Below are 26263 nucleotides of genomic sequence, written 5' to 3' on the forward strand. Positions count from 1 at the left end.
AAACAAAAGCACTAATAGTTCTCTCTTCTTAGTCGTTATTTTGCCATAGCAGAAAGGTCCTTTCATACATTCAATTTTTGTCTCATAGTTAATTCTTGAAAAATATAGAAGTTTAAAAGGTAGACATTAGCCAGTTAGCCTTATAGAAGATTTTGGCATGAATTTTTAGAGAATATTTCATTATTACTAATTTTTGTGTGTGTGCCTACATGTATATGTTTTTGTAGGCCAGAGAACAGTGGGAGAATGAAAACTGAAAAAGAATACCAAAATTCCAAATTTATAAATTCCAAAATCCTCCCAAGTAGTTAATATCTTTGGGACACTCTTAACCTTTTATCAGGGGCCCTATTTTTATTTTGTTGTTAATTTTTTCACTCATTGGTTTGAAATTAGCATACATAGTGCTGGCTTGCACCTCATAGCTTGCTCAGCCTGCTTTCTTATAGAATCCAGGACAACCAGCCCAGGGGTAGCATCACCCACAATGTGCCGGGCCCTCCCCAATAAATCACTAAGAAAATGCCCTACAGATCTACCTATGTCTTGATCTTAATGGAGGCATCTTCTCAGTTAAGGCTTCCTCCTCTCTGATGATTCTAGCTTGTGTTAAATTGAAATGAAACTAGCCAGTGCAAAAACAATGTTTTCCACATATATCTCCTTGCTATTAATCCTTTTCTCTCAGTACCTTATGTTAATCTTTCTTCCTTCACTAACCCTTTGGTCTTTGATCTCCTTTAAGACCTCCTTTCCCCCTCATGGTCCACTTTTGTTTTCATGGCCTATATCTCTCCATACACATGATTTAATTTTGAGAGATTACATCTTTTTAGGAATTTATCCACATTTTTTTCTAGATCTGTTTTTGCTAATTGAAAAGTGACTTTTTAAAAGTCCTGACAATCCCATTTATAGTTCATTATAGTCTATTACAACATGCCTTTTCATCTTAATTGTTAGTAATTTTGTCTATTCTTTCTTTTCATTCATTTCACTAGAATTTGTCAGTATTAGATGTCTTTTCAAAGAACTACTCTTTTTAATACACACCACACACACACACACACACACACACACACACACACACACACACACAGAGTCTTTATTAGTTCCTACTCTAATTTGTTGTTTCTTGCTGTCTACTGCATTTTAGTTTGCCTTATTATTTTTCTTTTAAATTAAATTTTTTTTATTTACTTTACATCCTGCTCCCCCGCCACACACACACACACACACACACACACACACACACACACACACACACACAATTTCAGCCCCTCCTACAATTCTTCCCTTCTCCTCTGAGCAGGTTTGGGGGTGGGGGCTCCCTGGGTCTCTGCTAGGTGCTTCCTCTCCCACTGAAGCCAAACAAAGCATCCCAGTTAGGAGAACATATCCTATAAGCAACCGCTTTTGGGATAGCCCCGTTCCAGTTCAGGATCCACACGAAGGTTAAGATGTACAACTGCTGCATATGTTTAGGGAGACCTAGATCCAGCCCATGTATGTTCTTTGGTTGTTGGTTCAGACTCTTGAGAGCCCCAAGGGTCCAGGTTAGTTGGCTCTGTTGGTCTTCCTGAGGTATATGTCATTAGGTTGTGATCTAAATTTTTTTTAATTACTCACTTTATATCCTGATCATTACCCGCCTCTGAGTCAACCCCTTCTATTCTCCTTGCATTGGGTGGGGGACCCCCTGAGTATACCCGCCCCAGGGAATGGCTACTCCAGCTTGCTTCTTGGGTCCATTTGCTTGGAAAACTTTTTTCTAGCCCTTTACTCTGAGGTAATGTCTATCTTTATTGCTGAGGTGTGTTGCTTGTATGCAGCAGAACCATAGATCCTGTTTTGGCACACATTCTGTTAGCCTGTGTCTTTTTATTGGGGAATTGAGTCCATTGATGTTGAAAGATATTAATGACCAGTGATTGTAACTTCTTGTTATTTAGATGTCAGTAGTGTTAGTAGTCAGTCATCTTCCTCTCTTTTCTCTGTGTGTATTTGTTTATTCGTGTGTGTGTGTGTGTGTGTGTGTGTGTGTGTGTGTGTGTGTGTGTGTGTGTCCCTTGTTTCTTCTGGTGTGGAATTATTATTTCTGGTATTTTCTTGGATGTAGTTATCCTCACTGGGTTTGACTTTCCTTCTAGTTTTCTGTAGTGTTGGATTTGTAGATATTGTTTCACTTTGGATTTGGCTTGAATATCTCTTTTCTTCCATCTATGGTGATTAGGTTTAGGTTGGCATCTGGTTTTTTTTTTTTTTTTCCCCAAGAGATTGAAGATATCTTTCCAGGCCCTTCTAGCTTTTATAGTTTCTGTTGAGAAGTCTGGTGTAATAGGTGTAATAGATCTGACTTCATATGTTATCTAACCTTTACCCTTACCACTATTAATATTCTTTCTTTGTTCTGTAGATTTTTGTGTTTTGATTATATCTGGCAGGAGGATTTTCTTTTCTGGTCTAATTAGTGTTCTCTAAGCTTCTGGTATGTTTATAGACATCTCTTTAGATTGGGAAAGTTTTCTTCTATGATTTTGTTGAGAATATCTTCTGGGCCTTAGAGCTGGGACTCTTCACCTTCTTCTATTCCTATTATTAGGTTAGGTCTTTTCCTGGTATGCCAGATTTCCTGGATGTTTTGTGTCAGGAATATTTTAGAGTTAACATTTTCTTTAACTGATGTAACAATTTCTTCTATTGTATCTCTTAACACCTGAGTTTCTCTCTTCCATCTCCTGTATTCTGTTGGTGATGTTTACATCCCGAGGTTTTCCATCTCTTAGGATTCCTTCAGTTTATGTTTTCTTTATTGCTTCTATTTCCATTTTCAGGTTTTGAACAGTTTTATTTATTTCCTTTACCTGTTTGATTGTATTTTCCTGTATGTCTTTAAGTGATCCATTTGTTTCCTCTTTAAAGGTCTCTATCATCTTTTCAAGATTGGATTTAAGGTCATTTTCTTGTGCTTAGGTTGTGTTAGAATATCCAGGCCTTACAGTAGTAGGGTAGCTGTGTTCTGAAGGTGTCATATTGTCTTGGCTTTTGTTGATTGTGTTCTTTTGAGAGCCTTTAGCCATCTTGATAGCTGTGGTCCCTGAATTTTCCTGTTGTAGTAGGTATTGGGCGAGTGGAGGTTAACCTTGATAGTCTTGTTTTAGCAGGCCTGTGATGGGTATCCTTTGTCTGTATGGCTCTGGATCTGCACATCTTATGGTTCAGGATCCATAGGACTGTATAGTTCAGGAGGTGCAGGTCTAATGCAAGTGGGCAGAGAGGTGCAGGAGAATGGATGTTCACCTTGGCTAGCAGACTGCTCAGGGCACCTTGGCAGGCCCAGAGAACTTACCAAGCAGGGAAAAATGAGTGGGAGAAGGGAAGCTTACCTTTATGGTTCAGAATTCACAGGTTTGATGAAGGTGGGGAGAGGTGTGGGGAGAATAAAGGGTCCCCCTGGATAGCAGGCTGCTCAGGGAGGGCAGGCGTCTTGGCTTCCTCCAGAGGACTCTGTGATTTAAAGTTTCAATGTTTGCTTTTACAATGAATCATTTCTCTCAGAGCCCTCTTTTAGGTATATCCCAGAAAAGTTATCATTTTCATTTGTGTCTAACAAGCCTTTTCTTCTTTGTTTTTGTTTTGTTTTGTTTTGTTTTCAATGATCTTTGTTTAGTTTCCAAGTATTTGTATAGTTTCTGTGGTTTCTCACACTGTTTTATTGTACTGTGGTCTGGGCCAGATTAGAGGAAATTATTTCTTTTTTTTTGCAAATGGTCTTAGGAAAATTCTAAGAATATTTATTTTCCATCCATTATGTGGAATATTCTGTGTAGACATACATACAGTTTTCCATAGATATGTTAAATCCAAGTCATTGGTGCTATGATTTAACTTAAATCTTCCAAATTAAAACTCAGAAGAGAATATAACATGTAAAAATGAGAATGATGTTTAGAAGACCACTCCAAAAATGATAGTGGGATGTGAACCTCCTATTTTTAGTTCTGTCTTAGCTTAGTGTGTCTTAGTGTTTACTTTATGGCATTGGTAGTTCCATCATTAGGTGCATAAATATCTATAGTTTTTATATCTTCTTTTTTTTAAATTTTATAATTATATTTATGTACAGAAAACTTAAGTGTACATTTAGCCGAGTTTAGTGGCGAGTTCTTTAGCCTTTGCCTTTTCCAGCTTGGCAATGCAAGCCACAGACTTAGGACCCAGGATGTTGCCTCCCCAGTGGCGGCGGATCTTGTCGTATCTGTCATTATAATTGGTCCTAACAGCTTCCACCAGCTTAGCCAGAGCACCCTTGTCTTCCGAGTTAACCTGTGTGAAGGCAATAGTGGTGCACGTCTTCCTGTGGACCAGGCACCCCAGCCTGGCCTTTCCCTTGATGATGCAGTAGGGCACCCCATCTTTCGACAAAGGGCAGGCAGGAAAACCACCAGCTCAATGGGGTCTACATCATGGGCAATCACCACCAGCTAAGCCTTCTTGTTCTCCACCAAAGTGGTGACTGTATTGACCCCTGCTTGGAGGACAGGTGGTCTCTTAGTTGGAGCAAGTTTCTTCTCAGCTCAGGCCAGCAGCCTTTGCTTCTTCTCCTGCTCTGTCTCTGGCCTGTACTTGTGGGCGAGCTTAAGCAGCTGAGTCGCTGTTTGCCTGTCCAGGGCCTGGGTGAACTGGTTGATGGCAGGAGGTACTTTGAGCCGCTTATAGAGGATGGCTCTTTGCTGCTGTAGCCTGATGTAGCGGGGCCATTTGACGAAGCGCGTGAGATCTCTTTTGGGCTGGATGTCCTGCCCAGTGTCGAAGTTCTTAGGCCTTTTCTCAAACAAAGGATTGACCACCTTTTTGGCCTCTTGTTTCTTGACCACGGCGGGGGCCGGGACCACCTTCTTCCCCTTGGCCTTCTTTCCTTTGGGCATCTTGCTCGGCTGGATAATTTATTTCTTCTATTGATGTAATATTCTCTATCTTTGAACTAGTTTTGGTTTGACATCTACTTTTTCATATCTGGGAATAACTATGCCTTCTTGTTTTAAGCTTCCATTTGCTAGATTATATTAACATTTAACCATTAGCTCTTAGTTTATAGCTATCTTTGCTAGTGAGACATGTTTCTTGGAATCAACAGATATACTTGTATATTGTTTTTCAATCTAGTTAGTCATACTGCCTCTTTACTTGCTCAGTTGATATTTGCATTTAAAGCATGTCTTAGTTACTTTTCTATTACCTTGAAAAGACACGATGATCAAGACAACTTAAAGAGTTTATAGGCATTTACTTCCAGAGGGTTAGAGTCCCTGCCCATTACAGCATGCAGTAGGGAGCATGGCTGCAGGAAGGTAGGCATAGCACTGGAGCAGGAGGTAAGAACTTACCTCCTGATCCACAAACAGGTGGGAGGAGGGAGGGAGGGAATGAGGGAGGGAGGGAGGGAGGGAGGGAGGGAGAGAGAGAGAGAGAGAGAGAGAGAGAGAGAGAGAGAGAATATGAATGAGAATGAATATGTACAAACAGGAATGGCTTTTAAAACCTTAAAACATACCTCTAGTGATAACCTTCTCCAACAAGATCATTACCTTCAGTCCTTCTCAAACAGTTCCATCAATAGGTTCAATGGTTAGCTGTTTCCTTTTTTTTTTCCTTTTGGAGCTGGGGACCAAACTCAGGGCCTTGTTCTTGGTAGGCAAGCACTCTACCACTGAGCTAAATCCCCAACCCGGTTAGCTGTTTTCTATCTTTTGGTAGGTTGTATTCCAGCTGGCTAGGTTATTGATAACTGTTTTTTTTTTTTGTTTTTGTTTTTGTTTTTTAAGTTATGGGTTTTTTGGTTGTTGTTGTTTTCTTTCTTTTTTTTTTTTTTTTCTTCCTCCTAATTTGTATTATAACTTTCTGGTTTACTGTGCTGGACAGGATGGATTCCTTCCCTGCTTTCTGTTTTTATCTGTTTCTTAGATATCCTTTTGGTGTGCTTTTGTGGATGGGACTATCTTCTTCCTCTCCGTATAATATTCCTTTAAATATTTTTGCAGTGTTTTCTTGGTTGTCCTGAAATACCTTATTGTTGTGCCTATCTTGAAAGTTCTTATTACTTCATCAATTTTAAGAAATAACCTTACTGCATATAAAATCTTGGCTTATAGTTACTTTGAAAGTTTCAAATAGTCTATACTTAGGTACCTAAGTTTGTAAGGAAAAAAAAAAACCCTAAATCTTTTATCAACAGTCCTTAATTTTTTAATGTTATTTCTTTTGTACTTTGAATATCTTGACTATGATATATCCTATCAATTTAGGCTTCCATTTCTTTCTCTAGGTTTGGGAAATGTTTTGAAATGTTTTCTTCTTTTTCGGAGACCTGACTTTTAATAGCATAGCTCCAGCCCCAGAAAACAAGATAGACAGCAAGCTATGCAAAGCTGCCAGAGGCGCAAAGCGCAAACAACTAGGAGGTTGCTCTTGTTCCTGCCCATCCCCCGATATTGTGAGGTGGCTGCATGCCCAGGAACTTTGGGGCTGCCCAGTCCCCATTCCCAAGTCCTCAGTGGTCAATGAAGCCTGGGCCAAGTCTTGCTTCTAGAGCTGTTGAGTGAAGTAGCAGCAAGAAGAATAAAGTAGTCCAACCACCCAACACAGAAGCTATCAGTTCCTACTTCAAAGTGAAGACTTGTATCTTGCAATAACTTGAAGCTAAACAGATAGGTCCAGGATTTGGTCCCTGTTTCTTTCCTATCCTGGGCATCCTTAGGACCTTACATCAAAGTCCTTAGGTTTATACCTTCTGGGGTTCAATGTGGGCCCCCTTGGCAAGTCTCATTCAGCCATGTAAAGATAAAATAAAAGGTCATGAGTGGCAAATAGCAGGAGGTAGCAGCCAAAACTGAAAGGGAAGACAAGCAGAAGCTCAAGCAGTGACAAAGGGAGCAAGAAATCATGCAAGGAGACTGTTTATTTTGAGAGGATTTTTGCAATAAACACAGTGAACAGGCTCCAAGTAGCTGTCTATTCTTCTCCCTCATCCTCGTCCTCATAGGAGTTGATGTGTACTTCCGCACAATCTTTTTCCAGGGCAGCTGTATCCTCTCGAGCTTCAGAGAACTCCCCCTCCTCCATTCCCTCACCCACATATCAGTGTACAAAAGCCCTCTTGTCATACATCAAGTCAAACTTGTTGTTCAGGCAGGCCCAGGCTTCAGCATGGCAGTTGTGTTGCTCAGCATGCACACTGCATGCTGCACCTTGGCCAGGTCACCCCAAGGCACCATAGTGGGTAGCCAGTAGTTAATACCAACCTGGAAACCTGTGGGGCACCAGTCCACAAAGTGGATGCTGCGCTTCATCTTGATGGCAGTGATGGCAGCATTCACATTCTTGGGCACCACATCTCCATGGTATATCAGGCAGCAGGCCATGTACTTGCCTTGCCGAGGGTCACATTTCATCATCTGGTTGTCAGGCTCAAAACAGGCATTGGTGATCTCTGCCACTGACAGCTACTGGTGGTAGGTCTTCTTCACAGAAATGACTGGTACATAGGTAGCCAAGGGGAAGTGGATGAGAGATTGGTCTGGAACTTCCACATTGAGGGCCCCATCAAAGCGCAAGGAAGCTGTGATGGAGGAGACAATTTGACTGATGTGGTGATTGAGGTTGGTATAGGTTGGATACACAATATTTAGGGTACGGCAGTAGACGTCATAAATGGCCTTGTCCACCATGAAGGCACAGTTTGAGTGTTCCAGGGTGGTATGGTTGGTTAGGATGGAGGTGTAGGGTTCCACTACAGCTATAGACACTTGTAGGGCTGGGTAGATAGATGGAGAACTCCAGCTTGGACTTCTTGCCATAGTCAACAGAAAGCCGCTCCTCTAGCAGGGAAGTGAAGCTGGAGCCATTGTCCCCTGCAAAGCTGTGCAATACTAGGAAGCCCTGAAGTCCTGTACACTGATCAGACAGCTGGCGGATCTGGTCCAGCATCTCCTCGCCAATGGTGTAGTGATCACAGTCATAATTGTTGGCTGCATCTTCTTTCCCAGTGTTAAGCTGCTCTATGTAGAAGAGCTGGCATTATGGGCCATTTTGATCTCATCAATTACAGTAGGCTCCAGATCCATAAAGACTGCTTGAGCCACAAGTTTTCCAGCTCTAGTTTCACAGAAGTCAGTGAAGGAGTCGTCCCCTCCTTATCACTGGTCTTATCACTGGGCATCTGCCCATCAGGCTGAATCCCATGTTTCAGACAGTAGAGCTCCCAGCAGGCATTGCCCATCTGGACACCTGCCTGCACCACATGGACTGAAATGCACTCACGTATGCTGAGTTTGGGTTGTAGGTCTCATGTAGAGTTGGGGTCCCAGCTCTCAGTGAGATCTCCAAATGTTTTCATGATATAAATTGTCGTCACCTAATGCTTAGTCCTCAATCGCCCTTTCTTCTGCTTTTTCTAATTTCTTAACTTTGGTCTCTTGACTATGTCATAGACTTGTAAGTTTTGATCATCTTTGTTATTTTTTTTTTGGTTGTTGTTGTTTTTGTATTTAATATGTACTTATGTCTGAATATACTACTGTCTTACCCATCCTTGTAATTTTCTTTTCTTTTTGGTTTCATTGCTTATGATGCTTTCTACTCTCTTTTATTTTATTTTTATTTATTTTGTCTTAAGAAGTTGATTTTTTTTCATATCTAGAATTTGAATTTGGTTCCCTTTCAGAGGCTGAACTTCTTGTTCAATTTCTTCTGATAGCAATTTTGTCTACATTGATAGAATTCTTAAGTAGGTCGTCTTGAGTTGATTCCTTTACTTTCATTCTCTGCTTATTTGAGTCATTTTTAAAGTAGGAATGTGAAGTGTATTTCTGGCATTTTAGCCATCTTCCTATCTTTTGTTTACAATATTTAGGTGACTGGTTTTCGTAATTTGCATGTCTGCTGGGATGAAGGTGTCCTTCAGTTTTATCTCTTCCAACTTGGCTCCACTCTTTGTTGTTGCCTTGATTTCTTTGTTTTGTTTACATGAATCCTTCTGCTGACTATCTTCATTTGGATATTTGTTTTCGACTGCTATTTCAGGGGAAGCTAACTGCAATAATTTACACAACAATTAGACAACAGCCTTTATAGCAGGCAGCATCTGTACATTTCATTTGTGTCCCTTTCAAGGTGGAGAGGCAGCTATACTTGGTTACTGGTTAATGAAACTATTATTTATAGGTTTGTTTCTTTCTTTCTTTCTTTCTTCTTATATTGGTACTTTTTTTTATAGCTACTGAGAAAGAATGAAGTAAGATCAAGTTAAAAAAAATTTGTAGAACTAGGGTATGTGAAATAGTATACAGCGTTGTAGAGGAAGAACAGATAAAAGTTTTTCCTAGCAAGATAAAAGTTAAAACCACGAAGAATAAAGTATAAACAAATGTGGGGGTGGGAATTAATCAAATAAAAATGAGCAATAAAATAGTAATGTGACTTCTGTTTCTTCCTATTTGGGGAGATACTGTCTGTATGTGGGGATAAAACTGTTGGTCTCTATAATTCAAACAAGTTAAGTCAGCAGTGTTTCTGTTAGAAGTTCACTTTCTGATAGAATTTGTATGTGCTCACCTTTCACACCCCCTGCAAATTCACTCCAGTGTTTTGGGAATTAGTCTTGCTCCTATTTTTGTTTGTTTGTTTGTTTGTTTGTTTGTTCGTTTTGTTTTATTTATTTGTTTTATGTATGAGGGCTCTGCTGCATGTACACTTGTATGCCAGAAGAGCATGAGATCCTTTTATAAATGTTCAGGATTAGGGTGGTTGCTGGAAATTGAGCCCAGGACCTCTAGAAGAGCAGCCAGTGGGCTTAGCCGCTGATGTTTTAGGATGTTTGTCTAGGTACATCCTTACTGTGACTGAGGTTCTGGGGATGGGTCTAAGGCCTTTTCCCCAGCTGCCTGTGTTTTTCTTATTCCTTATTCCACACTGACACAGGACACTTTCATAATCCTATGTAGCTTCTCCTCGAAAATGTGTTTGGGGAGAGGTAGACATAGACTATCTCTTAACTGCAGATACCACAGTTGTACTATTTTCTCCAGTCAACTGTATTCCACTGCCTCATATCTTATCTAGCTTTTCTATTATAATTTCTAGTGAATCTTCCTTTAATGTCCAAAGAAGATAATTTTGGGGTGGTAGAATGTTCTGGCAAACTCTGAAATGGCCAGCTGAAAAGCTGCTCTGTGGCTTCTTGCATTTCTGAACAGTTAAACTGCTTGTATAAATTTGCTTAAAATGTGAATGTTTAAGTGTGAGGCATAAGTACCCAGTTGCTAGTATAATTTAATTGTTATTTAAGAAATATAGCTAAGTGAGTAGTGATGAGTTATCCTCTTCATCAGTGAGATGAGCCAATTCAAGACAGATTAGAGTCAGGTTTATTGGGAAACTGAGTTCATTGGTCCCAAAGAATGAGGCCAGAGAAGTTGCCACGGGGAAGGAGACAGGAGAGGTGAACTGAAAGAGAAAGCACTCTTGTCCAGTGAGGGAGAGAAGGGAGAAGGGGAGAGAGAGTAAAATGTCTGGAATACATATGAAAAAACCTCTGGGGGAGGGGAAGCCAGCTCTTGGGCTGGAAAGTTCAGGATAGAGGGCAGGGCATGCCAAGTAGGGAGAATCTGGAAGCCAGGTCTGCTTTAGTATTTGTAAAATAATGCACCTCAGCTGTTTGTCCTATGTCTCAATCCCAACAAATAGGTAGCTGCATTAATTTTCCTTCTGTAGGTTCTTCACCCTTTATATGTTGTGTCATGAGATATCTCCACTGCTGTTCAGGCCACAGTGCATTATCCCTGTTCTGTTTTTTGACTCAGGAGATGATCAACTCCTCTTTAAGAAAAAACTTACTTCTTTTGTTTGTTTGTGTATGTTATCATTCTATTTTTTGGCATCTTGAACCCATTACCCATAGTGGTATAACTATTAAGATGATAGCATATATATGTTTTTTGTTTTTTACTTTAATGTAGCAAGCAGACAGCATTCCCTTATTTTTAATAAGGCAAAACCAGAAGAACCTTTAAAAAAAAAATGGGATCATGATATGGAAACCTAGAAATATATTTTTTTGGACCAGTTTTGACTAGTTCTTCATCTGAGAATTATTAGAATTATCTTGGAGCAATAAAAAGCAGTTTACTTCTTGGTCCATAATCTTTGAGATATGTTACTTATCTTAGGTTGCCATACCTTAGCTTTTAGTGCCAGTTCATTAATTTGATAATATAAGTAAAGTTTACATCACTTAATGTGTCATAGCACTTTTAAAAAATTGCCTTCATATAGTATGGGCTTACCTCCTAGAAATAGTAGTAGTATTAGTACATTAAAATGACCTTTCCCTTATCTACATGCTCTTTGAGGGCCTAATCTTAATTAGTTATGATTAATCTGGTTAAACCAGTACCCTAGGTATGTTTAAATCAACTGCTTAACTTAATAAATTATATTTAATAATCTGAGAAACAAGAATTTCGTTTTCTTTAATTTATAGAATTTATGTTTCATGTAACTTTGAAATCTTGGTAGTCATTTAAGAATTGATCGTTCCATACTCATTTATCTATTTCATGTGATGGTCTGAAAAACCCACACTATTCTTTGAATACTTTCTTGTGACATTTTGTTCTCTTATCTTTTATTGTTAACTGACTCTCAAGATAATGTGCTCGTTCATTTCTTCATTTGACTAACATTTATTTTCTTTTGTTTGCTGCTTGTTCTTTTGACTGGTGGTCTTGTCTCTTTAATAAGTGTGCTTTCCAGGAATTACGGTGGGGGGGATGAGGTTCAACTGTCTACTAGACTATGGTAGATCTTTCCATCTTCTGAGGTCTTCCATTTCTTTTTTCAGAGAATTGAAGTTCTTCTCATACAGATCACACCTAGGAATTTTATCTTATTTGTGACTATTGTGAAGGGTGTCATTTCCATAATTTCTTTCTCATCCTGTTTAGCCTTTGTGCAAGAAGTGCTGTTGATTTGTTAGAGTTAAATTTAAATCCAGCCACTTTGCTGAAGTTGTTTACCAGGTTTAGGAGTTCCTTGGTAGAATATTTGGAGTAGCTCATGTATACAATCATATCATCTGCAAATATTGATGTCTTCCTTTCTAATCTGTATCCCTTTGGCCTCCTTTTGTTGTCTGATTGCTCTAGCTAGAAGTTCAAGTACTATATTGAATAAATAGGGAGAAAGTGGGCAGCCTTGTCTAGTCCTTGATTTTAGTGGGATTACTTCAAGTTTATCCATTTAATTTGATGTTGGCTGTTGGTTTGCTATATATTGCTTTTATTATGTTTAGGTATGGACCTTGAATTCCTGATTTTTCCAGGACTTTTATCATGAAGGCGTGTTGTATTTTGTTGAAGGCTTTATCAGAATCTAATGAGATGATCATGTGATTTCTTTTTTTCCTTTGAGTTTGTTTATATAATGGAGTACATTGGTGGATTTCAGTATGTTGAAGCATCCCTGGGATGAAGTCTATTTGATTGAGGCGAATGATCATTTTGATGTGTTCTTAGATTCGGTTTGCGAGAATTTTATTGAGTATTTTTGTATCAATATTCATAAGCAAAATTGATCTGAAGTTCTCTTTTTTTTGTTGGGTCTTTGTGTAGTTTAGGTATCAGCAGAAATGGCTTCATGGAAGGAATTGGGTAGTTCTGTTGCATCTGTTCTTGAGCTTGCCTCTTGCCATCTGGTTATCTCTGGTATTAACTGGCCTTGCTGTCTCTGACTGGAGTCTTTCCTTCCTGTGAGGCTGTCTCTGGGTATGGGAGGTGGTCTGGAGTGCCTGATCTGTGAACCTGGCTATGGCAGACCTCCTGTGAGCCTGAACTCCTGGGAGTCAAGCTATCTCTGTGTGTGGGTGTGGCAGGGCTGGTCTGCTCCCAGGGGCATTTGTGGAATAGATGAAGATGTGTCTCTGGCAGAGTGGGAGGTCCTGCCTTTTCTGGGCCCTGGGAGTGGGGCAGGGGACTGTCCCTGTTAAGTCAAGTATTGGGGTTGGGAGTTCTCCCCTGTGATCCTGGTGGTATCAGAACTCGTGGTGGATCAAGCTGTTTCTGGGTATGGGCAGGTTGACCCCCTGTTTTGTTTTGTTTTGTTTTTTTTAAAGAGTTATACATCCTTCTAAATGATGAAATTTGCTATTGAAAGAATTTTCTAATAACTTTGTTCACCATCATTTTCAATAGAAAAAAGTAGAGCTTAAATGCCAATATTGGAAATAACAGTGTGATATATTTCAATTTCATTATTAAAAGTTTTAATTTCATAAAAAAATTGAGAGGAAAGTAGATTTTCTGTATTCCACAGCCACGACATATTTAAGCCTCTTTCTTTATCAAAATCTGCTACTATAGTGGCAGTCCACATGACAATGACAAACTAATCTTTTTACTATTCTCTGTGGTGTTCTTTTAGAATGTTGTATTACAGAATACAGCTTTTTCAGATTGGTCTCTCTTATTTGGGAGTATGAATTTATGAATTTGTAGGGTCTTTTTTGCCTTTTAACAATAACTCATTGTCTTTTCAGACATCTGTAGAAAGTTTTGTGTAGCTACACTTTCAAGTCCTTTGTACAAATGCCAAGGAACATCATGATAGATGGATCATATGCTAAATGGATGTTTAGCTTTATAAGAAACTACAAAGTAACTGCATTATTTTGTATTTCCACTCGTATTGCATGAGAGTTTCTGTTGCCCCATCCTTGTTTGTGTTTAATGTCATCAATGTTTTTTTTTTTTTAATCTTGGCTAATACATACAGTAGATTGTCTTACAGATGTTTTGTAGGTGTCTTGATTAGCTATACAGTTTTAAATGGCACATTTTACTTTTTCATACGTTTACTAACTGTCAACTTTGATGAGGGAGTATATACCTTTGATATTTGGGTCACATTTTAAGAGGATTTAAAAAGAAAAGATTTGTTGAGTATGTGTCAGTGTAGCATGTGCATGAGAGTGCAGCTGCCCACAGAGGCTTTAAAGGGTGTTGTATTCCCTGAAGTCAGTTATAAATTATCCCTTGTGGCTACTGGGAACTAGCCTGAATCTTCTGAAAGAGCATCAGGTATTCTTAACTGCTGGGCCATCTCTCAAGTCACCGGAATTTTTTCCCTTAAATTGGATTTTTGGTGTTTATTACTCACAGTATCTCACCCACCAAATATATATACCATACATACATATATATTTGATTAGATCATTGTATTTGGGCAAAAATGTTTCCTTCAAAGCTGTTTTTGAGGTTTTATAAGCTAGATTAGGAACACTATATAATACACATTTAAGGCTTGATATTTTTCTGGACTACCCTCAAGTGATGAACATGAGTCTGTCTTTGAGTTTTATACCATTTTTTGGGAATAAACACTTATGTTGCAGCAAAAAAAAATATTCTTTATTGGCTACTCCTTTAGCTGTAGTTTATGACAAAAGTACCTATGAGTGCTGGGGCTTACGATGTCTGGTTCTTGCATAGTGTTTTATTAGGTCACTGCCTTTTTATGTCTTCAAGGTGTTTATTTTATTTTGGAGACGAGGTTTCACTCTGTAGCCCTGGCTGAAGCAGTTTGTTCATTTTTTTATTTTTTTTAAGATTTCATTTACATTTAATATTTGTCTTTATAGTTGATCTTACTTGTTTAGCCTTCCAATAATAAAGTGTAAAACCTTCACCTTTAATTTGTATTTAAATAGATCTTGATGTTTGTTTACTTTTATAGGTTTTACACGAAACATTTCCTCAACACACATTCCTCATGAATGGTCTCATTCAAGGTGTAAAGGTAAGAACAATTGTGTGAATTTATAATGAACTCAACCCAGGAATTCCTAGAAAGATCAAATGCAGCACAAATACTTATAAGGCATAACTAATTTAATATTAAAAAGCCCAGTGAATTCTTTACATGCTATAGCATGATATATTTTGTGTGCTTGGCCCAGTAAAAGACCCTATGTTTTTCAGTGTTAGTTGCCTCTTGGAATTCTGGGAACAGGAGAGACTATAAAAAGCCAGCAGAGGCTGAGAGATGGGGAGGGGAGTAGGATTCAGGAGTCAGGATTCAGGAGGAGACAGAAAGGCGTGAGAGAAAATAGTTGGTAACAGTTCAGACAGGAGAAAGCTGAGCTGAGCCAGAAAAGATATTGTTAGGAGACAATGGATACAAATGGAATAGCTGAAAGAAAAAGTTAAACCTACAAAAGGCCTTAGGATATATATATATATATCCTATATATATATGGTTTACTTTTAATTATTATATAAACTTCTAATTGCTCTGACAGGCAACAAAATAAAATAAATTAGCTCTACTGTCTTCTTGGACATTGAGACTGAGGAAGAAAAAAACAATCCAGTTGGAGATTTTAGTCTTTTAGCCAGGTCAGTGCTTAGTCCAGAACTTTCCCAGCTCTCCTTGACTTGACATAATTAACCTTTCATTATTTCAGTGTTAATAAAATATATATCAGAAATTTATGAATAAGATTAAAGTATTATGTATTATAACTTTACCTTAAAATTTATGGCAGTTCTGTTTAGCCTTTCCAGCTTATATAATACTTGTCTGTACGTTATACTATATGTTAACATAATTTAAAATAAAATCATTCTTTAGTAACTTGAGTAGCATTAATTAAAAATAATATTAGTCTTTGGGGTTTTTTTTGAGATTTAAGAATTCTGACTGTAATGATAACGAAGTAATGTTATTCTAGAAGACAGAATTTTGTCTTATTAAAGAGCATGGATTTCAATCATAGGTAATAGGATAACTGTGGCCTCATAGAATGAATTAGGTAGCATTCCTTCTGTTTCCTCTTTTGTGGAATAGTCTGAGGAGTATTGATATTAGCTCCTTTTGGAAAGTCTGGTAGAATTCTACACTAAAACCATATCTGGCCCTGGGCTTTTTTGTTTGGGAGACTTTTAATGACTGCTTCTATTTCCTGAGGGATTATAGGACTGTTTAGTTTAGCTTATCTTTATTTAACTTTGGTATGTGTTATCTGTCTGGAAAACCATCCATTTCATTAAGATTTTCCATTTATGCAGAATGCAGGCTTTTGTAGTAGGATCTGATGATATTTTTTTAATTTCCTCTGTCATATGTCCCTTTTCATTTCTGATTTTATGTGGATACTTTCTCTCTGTCTTTTGATTAGTGTGGGTAAGGGTTTGTCTAGTTGATTTTCTCAAAGAACTAGCTCTTGGTTTTATTGATTCTTTGTACTGTTCGTTTTAAATCAGTGCAATCACCAGTCCCTTAGACAAGGCTGTGTATAACATTCTTTGCTTCAGAAAGACTTTAGTTGCGATTTTGATTATTTCCTGCCTTGTACTCTTTGATATGTTTGCTTCTTTCTTTTTTCTTTTTCTTTTTTTCTTCTCCCCCCCCCCCCTTTCTTAAAGAGCTTTCAGGTATACTTTTAAATTGCTGGGAGAAGAAGTTTCTACTTTTTTTATGGAGTCACTTAGTCCTGTGAATGTTCCTCTTAGCATTGCTTTCATTGTTGCCATAACTTTGGATATGGAGTGCCTTTATTTTCATTGAATTCTAGAAAGTCTTTAAGTTTTCTTTTCTATTTCTTCTTTATTTCTCAGTGTGCGGAGAACATCGAGTAGATAGTTGTTGAGTTTCCAGAGTGCATAGGCTTTCTGGTGTTTCTGTTGTTGTTGAAGACCAGCTTTAATCCATGGTATTCTGATAAGATACGAGGAGTTATTTCAATGTTCTCATAACTCTTGCGGGTTGTTTTATCTGGCTATATGGTCGGTTTTGGGGAAGGATCTATGGGGTGCTGAGAAGGTATATTCTTTTGTGTTTGGGTGGAGTAGTCTGTAGATGTCTGTTAGGCCCATTTGATTCATAATGTGTGTTAGTTTCATTATTTCTTGGTTTAGTTTTTGTCTGGATGACCTGTCCATTGGTGAGAGTTGGGTGTTGAAGTCTCTCACTATTAAGATGTGGGGTTTGAGGTGTGATTTAAGTTTTAGCAGTGTTTCTTTTATAAATGTAGATGCTTTGTGTTTGGGGCATATATGTTCAGAATTGAGATATCATCTTGGTAGATTTTTCCTTTGAGTATGGAGTATCCTTCCTTGAATCTTTTGATTAACTTTGGTTGAAAGTATTTTATTAGGCATTAGAATGGCTACTCGATCTTGCTGCTTATATCCATTTGCTTGGAAACCTTTTTTCCAGCACTTTACTCTGAGGTAATGTCTATCTTTATTGCTGAGGTGTGTTTCATGTATGCAGCTGAACAATAGATCCTGTTTTTACATCCATTCTGTTAGCCTGTTTTTTATTGGAGAATTGAGTCCATTGATGTTGAGAGATACTAATGATCAGTGATTGTAACTTCTTGTTATTTTAATGTTGTTCACGCGCGCGCACGCGCGCGTGTGTGTGTTTATTTGTTTATGTGTGTGTATGTGTGTGCGTGCACGTGCATGCACGCATGCATGCTTCCCTTGTTTTTGCTGGTATGGAATTACTTGTTTTCTATGTTTTCTTAGATGTAGTTATCCTCCTTGAGTTAGAGTTTTCCTTCTAGTATTTTCTATAGGACTTGATTTGTGGGTAAATATTGTTTAAATTTGATTTGTTTTGAAATATCCTTTTTTTCTCCATTTATGGTGATTGAGTTTAGGTTAATATCAGTGCTTTTTTTAGAGGTTGCAAGATATCTGTCCAGGCCCTTCTAGCTTCTAGAGTTTCTGTTGAAAAGTCATGTGCAGTTCCAATAGCTCTGCTTCTGTATGTTCCTAACCTTTTTCCCTTGCCACTATTAATATTCTTCCTTTTGTGTTTTGATTATTATGTGGTAGGAGGATTTTCTTTTCTGGTCTAGTATAATTCATGTTCTCTAACCTTCTGGTATGTTTATAGGCATCTCTTTCTTTAGATTGGGAAAATTTTCTTCTATGATTTTGTTGAGAATATTTTCTGGGCCTTGGAGCTGGGACTCTTCACCTTCTTCTATTCCTATTATTAGGTTAGGTCTTTTCATGGTATGCCAGATTTCCTGGATGTTCTGTGTCAGGAATATTTTAGTTTTAACATTTTCTTAGACTGATGTATCAATTTCTTCTGTTGTATCTTGTATGCCTGAGAGTCTCTCTTCCATTTCCTGTATTTTGTTGGTGATGCTTGCTTCTGTTGTTCCTGTTCCCTTCCCTAAGTTTTCCATCTCCAGGATTCCCTCACTTCTATTTCCATTTTCAGGTTTTAAACAGTTTTATTTATTTCCTTTACCCATTTAATTATATTTTCTTATATTTCTTTAAGGGATTTATTAATTTTATTTTATTTTATTTTTTTGTGGTTCTTTTTTTTTTCGGAGCTGGGGACCGAACCCAGGGCCTTGCGCTTCCTAGGTAAGCGCTCTACCACTGAGCTAAATCCCCAGCCCCTATTAATTTTATTTTTAAAGGCCTCTATCATCTTTACAAGATTGGATTTAAGGTCATTTTCTTGGGCTGTGGTTGTGTTAGGATGTAGTAGGGTAGCTGTGTTCTGAAGGTGTCATATTGTCCTGGCTTTTGTTGATTGTGTTCTTTTGAGGGCTCCTAGCCATCTTGATGGCTTTAGTCCCTACCTGTTGTAGTAGGTATTGGGAGGCAACCTAACCATCATGATTCTGGTGTGGCAAACCTCTGATGAGTATCCTTGGGCTGTGTGGTTCCAGATCAGCAGGTCAGATCAGAGGTAGTGGGAGAATGGGAGTTCATCGAGGATAGCACATGGCTCTGGACAGCTGGAGATGCCTCAGAAGATTCTGGAGGCAAGAAAGATGGGCGCATGAAGGGAATCTATCCTGTATGCTTCTGGATCAGCAGGTCTGATAAAGGTGGCAGGACAGGTGGGATTATTTAAGTTGGATTCTTTTCCTTCTTCTTCATTCAGTAGCACATGTTACTTTTTTGAGAAATAAGAGGAATTGAAGCCAATAGATCTAGAAAGGAAGAATTATAAGTAATAGAGGGGTCACATTTTAAATCTAACCTTTCCTTCTGTTTATTCTCTAGGGCCTGCTCTCTTTCCTGAGTGCACCACTTATAGGCGCTCTCTCTGATGTTTGGGGCAGGAAGCCTTTTCTCCTTGGCACGGTCTTCTTTACCTGCTTTCCTATTCCACTAATGAGGATTAGCCCATGGTGAGTTGCTGAACTCTTCATTAGCATACTGGTGTGTTTTGAGTCCTCTGTAAATAAAATTATGTTGGCTACTGCTCCTAATCCAAATATTCAAAAATGTGAAATGATTCCAATGTTTTTGAGCACTGATATAACACAGTTATGATTGGGTCAAATATATAGAGACTTTACCTCATAATGAACAAGTATTTTAAAAAATGAAAAACATTTCAAATATTGTATAAAGTGACTTTAGAGTATGTGTATAAGGAATATATAGAATATGAATAATTTCTATTTTATATTTGGGCCCTATGCTTAGGAGAGCTCATCATATACATTCAGAATTCTGAAAGGAAAAAAAAAATCCAACGTATTTGAATCCCAATCATTTATGAGCTCAACCTTCACTTTGATCTATAGAATATTCTTTAACCATTTCAAAATAAACTATGTCACTTGAAGAAATTTGTGGTGTCTTTAAGAGCAGCTGGTATGCCAAAACATCAGTTGTAGGGGTCAGTGCTGAAAGCCTGCGAACGGTTTCTGCCCTCACCTCTGTGGCTTGGTTGACTTTGTGAATTTTCTGTTTTTGTCATCTCATTGCATTGTGGCACTGAGTGAGCATTTTTTCACTTGTACACTTCATTAAGACCATTAGCTTATTCTAAAGCATGATATGAATTTAATCAATTCTTCTCCTTCAGTATAATGAATCCAGGTAATTTAATTATCTTAGAGGAGTTAGGATTTTCTCAAGCTATTTTTTTTTCCTTGTTAGACCGTGGGATAATATCTTAGCCAGTATTTGATAGAAGCCATCCAGGAAAGGCTATGGCAAGCAAGTAGTTTCCTTGAGATGGCCCACCGTTTTGCATGGCTGCAATGGAGAGGCGTAGCCCAGAGACTTCATCCTAGGATTGCTTCTCACTGTTGATACGCCTTTCCTGCCATTATCGGATAGCCTAGTGATTCCTGGCCATTAGCCTACCCTATTGGGCAAATCTCCTGCATATCAACATAAAGATGAACTTGGATGAATTGATGCTGTTTAGATGAATTAATGACTATCAAATTCGTGATTTGATTCAAATAATTTTAAGAAGAAAGTTTAAGGAGATGGTTTTAGTTGTTTTGCCTGAGAGAGATAATATAGTTAGAATCAAGAATAGAATATGCCCCCTCCTCCTAGAATAGTAAGGAAAGCCTGCATAATAAGGAATACAATAAGCTTTCATAAATTGCATGAAGGAGAAAAATAGTCTTGGCACAGATTTGTGATCAAGGAAAAACATTTATTCTACATCAGATCCAAGGATGAAACCACAGATGTACACTCTGATAAAGCAAGGCCATGTGAAACTGCTGCTTTGACCTTATAATGAGCTTATAGAATAAAGTACTACTTTGAACTTACTATCAACATCCTTCTGTAATTACCCTTTTCTGTAACATTTTATCCATGAGTAATTTCATAAAGAACTTTTGTCTAAGAGGGTATAAGAAGGCCAGAGAGAAATAAAGTGTGGCTACTGGGACTCTGTTCCACTCAACAAATATATATACATACATGTGGCATTTGGGACTCTGCTCCATTCACCAAATGCATATGTCTGTCTGTTTCTATGTGTCTGTCTATATGCATGTGCATACATACATATGTAGGTATATGTGTATGTATATAAGTATGCATGTACACTTGTGAAATTGATGAAACAGGTGGTTAGGCTCAGCCAGAGCATGCGTGTGTGTGTGTGTGTGTGTGTGTGTGTGTGTGTGTGTGTGTGTGTGTGCATGTGCACATGTGTGCATACCTGACTTTTGTGCTTTATTTTTCTTTCTCTCTGAAAATGCCAAAAGTCATTTTTGGCCCCAGAACAGTAAAAGTTAAATTGTCAGAAACTGTCAGCTTTTGACCACCAGAGCAGTAAGAGAGTTAACTACCTCAGTACATGAATGCTGGGGCTGCAAGTATTCCTGATACTGAAATGCTTTACCTATGAGAAAATATATTCATATTATTATCGGGAATTCCTGTTAATATTTGTAAATTTGTTGGCACCATAATGATTTTATCTTCTACCACATAATTAATTTTTGTAGAATATTAATGTGTTATACCTTTCTAGTGAGATTTTCTTAAAAAAAAAAAACCTCTTTGCTAGCTTTTCTATTAATGTTGCTAGTCTTTTGTCTAGATGTATTAATGTCATCTGAAAATAATTTTATCTCATTCTTTCTAGTTTTATATATTCACTGCTTTTTAAATTTTTATTAGCTAATAAATGTTTAATTAAAGTAATAATTGTGGGTTTTTCTATTTTGTAAAGAGTTATAATTTTTCTTTATTAAGCCTCAAGCTAGCATTTTCTTTTCTTCTTCTTTCCGTTTGACTGTTTTGCCTTTATGCATGTCTATATGCATCATGTGCCTGCAGAGGTCAGAAGAAGATGTTAGATCCCCAGAGATTGGAGTCACAGACAGTCGTGAGCTGCCATATGGGTGCTGGGAATTAAGCCCAGGTCCTGGAAAAGCAGCCAGTGCTCTTAACCACTGAACCATCTCTTCAGCCCTTTATTTCTATCTAATTCAAGGGTTTTCTCCTTTAAAATAAAGATTCATTGAATAGATAACAGATTTTACTTATACCAAGATTACATATCAGATTTTATTAGCTACATTTTAAAAAATATTTATTTATTTATTCATTTATTCATATATTTGTTCATTCAATTAAGTGAGTATTCTGTTTTCACACATGCCAGAAGAGGGCATCAGATCCCATTACAGGGATTGTGAGCCACCGCGTGTTTGCTAGGAATTGAATTTGGGAACTCTAGAAGAGCAGTCTTTGCTCTTAACTGCTGATTCGTCTCTCCAGCCCCAGATAAATGTTCTTTTGTTTTTGTTTTTGTTGGGGGGGGCTTTTCGTTGTTGTTTTGATCCTTAAGAATTGTTATGATGTCCATGAGATGGCTCAGGGAGTAAAAACACTTAATGTGTAAGCATGAGAACCTCAGTTCAATACCTAGAACACACAGTGGAAGAAGAAAATCAATTTCTGTCTGACCTGGACAAGACATGATATCTCATGCATGTCTCTACTTTCCCACACATTGTACATATATAGAGATGCAATAACAGTAATAACAAAATTTGAAAAATTTAAAGAACTATTAATATGATTAGTTATATTAATATCAAAGTAATTATTTTTAAAGTATCTATGGTGTAGAATAAACTCTACACTGTTATGTAAGATTTTAAGTGGATTCTTAAAATGTATTTATGCATATTATAGAAATTTTTGGTTTGAATAATATTAACATTTTTGTTATACTCTGTGTCTGTATTGATTTTTAAAAGGAAATTGGAAACATTATTGTATTGACTAAACCTACACACCTAAAACCTTAATTTTTATATAGTACTTTTATTCTTCCTTCATTCCTTTTTCTTTTTTTTTTTTTTTTTTTTTTGCCAACATGTACTTCTTTGGATATTGTCAAAATTCCAGTTGATTTTATATTTGCCTTCAAGTATATATACAGATACTTGAGTTTACTTTCATTAGTGTATAATATTCACTTGGTTTTCTCTGACTTTGATTACAAAATTCTCTTGGGTAATTCAAATAGTCTTTCAGTTGGTAAAAGATGATATACTAATCATATTCTTTTTAAAACAATCTTTTTATAGGTGGTATTTTGGCATGATTTCTGTATCTGGAGTCTTCTCAGTCACTTTCTCTGTAATTTTTGCCTATGTAGCTGACTTCACTCAAGAGCACGAAAGAAGTACTGCTTATGGATGGGTAAGACAGTAAACTTTTTGTTTGTTTGTTTGTTTTGAAACAAAAACTAATGTAGGTCAAGTTGATTTCAAACTTGGAATCTTCTTTGTATAGTCTCTTGAGGGCTGGTGTTATGGGTGTTAAGTAATTTACCTGTCTTAGAAGGTTTTGTTATTTTGAGAACAGGCCTGTCTCAAATTCAGTAAGTATCTTGAACTTCGGATCCTCCTTTCTCTACTTTCAGAGTGCTAGGATTGCAGGCATCCACCTTTATACCCAGCTTGTAGACTTTCCAAAAACTAGAATAATAATTATTATTTTATTTATTTATTTATTTAGCTAGTTAGTTATTTTTACACTCCAGATTTTATTCCTCTTCCAGTCCACCTCCAACTGTTCCACATCCCATACCTCCCCCCGCAACCCCCCATTCCCCCAGTCTCCACAAGGATGCTCCCACCCCACCCACCCCATCAGACTTCTAAACTTACTGGAGCCTCCAGTCTCTTGAGGGTTAGGTGCATCTTCTCTGACTGAACCCAGACCTGGGAGTTCCCTGCTGTATGTGTTGGGGGCCTCATCTCAGCTGGTGTATGCTGCCTGGTGATCCGGTGTCTGAGAGACCTCAGGGGTCCGGGTTAATTGAGACTGCTGGTCCTCCTACAGGGGGTGCCCTCCTCCTCAGCTCCCTCCAGCTTTTCCCTAATTCAACCACAGGGGTCAGCAGCTTCTGTTCACTGGTTGGGTGCACATATTTGCATCTGACTCTTTCAGCGACCTGTTGGGCCTTTTGTAGGGCAGTCATGGTAGGTCCCTTTTTGTGAATGCCCCATAGCCTCAGTAATGGTGTCAGGTCTTCAGGCCTCCCCTTGAGTTGGATCCCACTTTGGACCTGTTACTGGACTTTGTTTTCCTCAGGCTCTTCTCCATTTCTATCCCTGCATTTCTTTCAGATAGGAAGAATTATGGGTTAGACTTTGACCGTGAGATAGCAGTCCCATCCCTCACTTGATACCCTGTCTTTCTGCTGGAGATAGATTCAATAAGCTCCCTCTTCCCACTGTAGGGCCTTTCATCTAGCCCCCCTCCCTACCTTGCTTTGAGTCCTGAGGCGCTCTTACTTCCCAGGTCTCTGGTACATTCTAGAGCGTCCTCCCAACCTCCTTCCTTCCGAGGTCACCTGTTTTCTATTCTTTCTGCTGGCCCTCAGGGCTTAGGTCCTTTTTCCCCACCCCCATCCCCTTCTCCTCCCCCCTCCCCCTCCCCCGTGTGGGACTGAGGCATCCTCATTTGGGCCCTTCAGCTGTTGACCTTTTTGAGTTCTGTAGACTGTATCTTGGGTATTCTGTACTTTTTTTCTTTTTTTCTTTTTTTTTTTTTGGCTAATATCTGCTCATTAGTGAGAACATATCATGCAGGTTGTTTTGGGTCTGAGTTACCTCACTCAGGATGATATTTTCTAGTTCCATTCATTTGCCTGCAAAACTCAGCATGTCTTCATTCTTAATAGCTGAGTAGTATTTAATTGTGTAAATGAACCACATTTTCTGTATCCATTCTTCTGTCATGGGACATCTGGGTTGTTGTCAGCTTCTGGCTATCACAAATAAGGCCACTGTAAACATAGTGGAACGCATGCCCCTGTGGCTTGGTGGGGCATCTGTTGGGTATATTCTCAAGAGTGGTATTGCTGGGTCTTTAGTTAGGTCTGTTTCCAATTTTCTGAGGAACCTATGAATTGATTTCCAGAATGGTTGTACCAGTTTGCAATCCCAATAGCAATAGAGGACTATTATTCTTTCTCCACATCCTTAACAACATGTGTTGTCACCTGAGGTTTTGATCTGAGCCATTCTGACTGGTATAAGGTAGAATCTCAGGGTCGTTTTGATTTGCATTTCTCTGATCACTAAGGACCTTGAACATTTCTTTAGGTGTTTTTCAACCTTTCGAAATTCCATTGTCGTGAATTCTCGGTTTAGTTCTATACTCCATTTTTTGATTGGGTTTTTTTTTTTTTTTTTTGGTGGTTAGCTTCTAGAGTTTGTTATATATTTTGGATATTAGCCCTCTATCAGATGTGGGGTTAGTGAAGTTTTTTTCCTAATTTGTAGGATGCTCATTTGTCTTATTGACTATGTCCTTTGCCATACAGAAGCTTACCAGTTTCATGATTTTGTTTTTTGAGACAGTCTTACTCTCTAGCTTAGAACTAGCCTTGAACTCAGCATTCCTATGCCAGCCTCCTAAGTGGTGGCTGTGATTACAGGCATAAACTACGATCACATGCCAGGTAATTGCTGCTGAGCTATAGTCCTAGCCCTGCAGGAATTGTCTTCATATTTTTTTGTGCACATGTCTGTTTTCCAATTAAATGAACAAAATGGTGAAGTGAATGTTTTATGAGGAGAGTTTCTACAGTGCTAATTTCTATCATATTTTGATCCTTGCTCACCAGTGTGAATATATTTTTAAGCAAAAATGCTTTTCTAGTTTTTATTCTTAAAATTTTTATGGAGCACATTTTTCTTGCTGAAACCAAGAGAGGGGACTGGAGAGGTGGCTTAGCAGTTAAGAGCAGTTGTTCTTATAGAGGACTCAGGTTTGATTTCTAGCACCCACATGGCCGCTTATAACCAACCATAATTTCAGTTCTTCTTCTGACCTCTGTGGGTGACAGGCATGTACATGGTGCATGGATACTCACAAAATAAATCTTAAAAAAAATAAAAGACAAACAAACAATGAGAGGCTAGCTGCAGCTATGCAACTGTGTTTCCGCAGTGTGTGGGACTCTGGGAAAGAGCATGCTCTCTCCACTGCTGCTTCTGTTAGGATCCTAAATGACTGTACTTTTCCCATAGGTCTCAGCCACCTTTGCAGCCAGTCTGGTTAGCAGCCCGGCCATTGGAACATACCTCTCTTCAAATTATGGAGACAGTCTTGTTGTGCTGGTAGCCACAGTGGTGGCTCTCCTGGACATCTGCTTCATTTTGGTGGCAGTTCCAGAATCTCTGCCAGAGAAAATTAGACCTGCTTCCTGGGGAGCTCAGATTTCTTGGAAACAAGCGGACCCTTTTGCGGTAAATTAAGACCTGAAAATATTTACTTCCTATATATCTCTTTTCTCTAAGAAAGACTTTATATACAGCTGCAAGGATTCACAATAGTTGTCGATTTATTTTTTTACAGTAAAAACAGAAAAATGTCTTCTAAGTAAGGGGTTGAGAGACTGAGAAATATATAGACTTAGCAGTTACGCC

The 26263-nt window shown here is 38.2% G+C and overlaps 1 protein-coding gene and 1 pseudogene across 1 annotated transcript in view; one reads left to right on the plus strand and one right to left on the minus strand.

Moving 5' to 3' along the window:
• The window catches only part of Mfsd14b (major facilitator superfamily domain containing 14B), a 52938-nt gene that overhangs the window by 12839 nt on the left and 13836 nt on the right, over positions 1-26263 (plus strand). Inside the window, exons 3-6 of the mRNA NM_001107334.2 lie at positions 14788-14850; positions 19101-19228; positions 22907-23021; positions 25865-26083. Coding sequence (NP_001100804.1) covers positions 14788-14850; positions 19101-19228; positions 22907-23021; positions 25865-26083 — 525 coding nt within the window. The remainder of the gene's footprint in view (positions 1-14787; positions 14851-19100; positions 19229-22906; positions 23022-25864; positions 26084-26263) is intronic.
• On the minus strand, positions 7012-8317 carry Tuba4a-ps1 (tubulin, alpha 4A, pseudogene 1; annotated as a pseudogene).

Source organism: Rattus norvegicus, chromosome 17 (assembly GCF_036323735.1).
Source record: "Rattus norvegicus strain BN/NHsdMcwi chromosome 17, GRCr8, whole genome shotgun sequence".
Taxonomy (NCBI): Eukaryota; Metazoa; Chordata; class Mammalia; order Rodentia; family Muridae; genus Rattus; species Rattus norvegicus.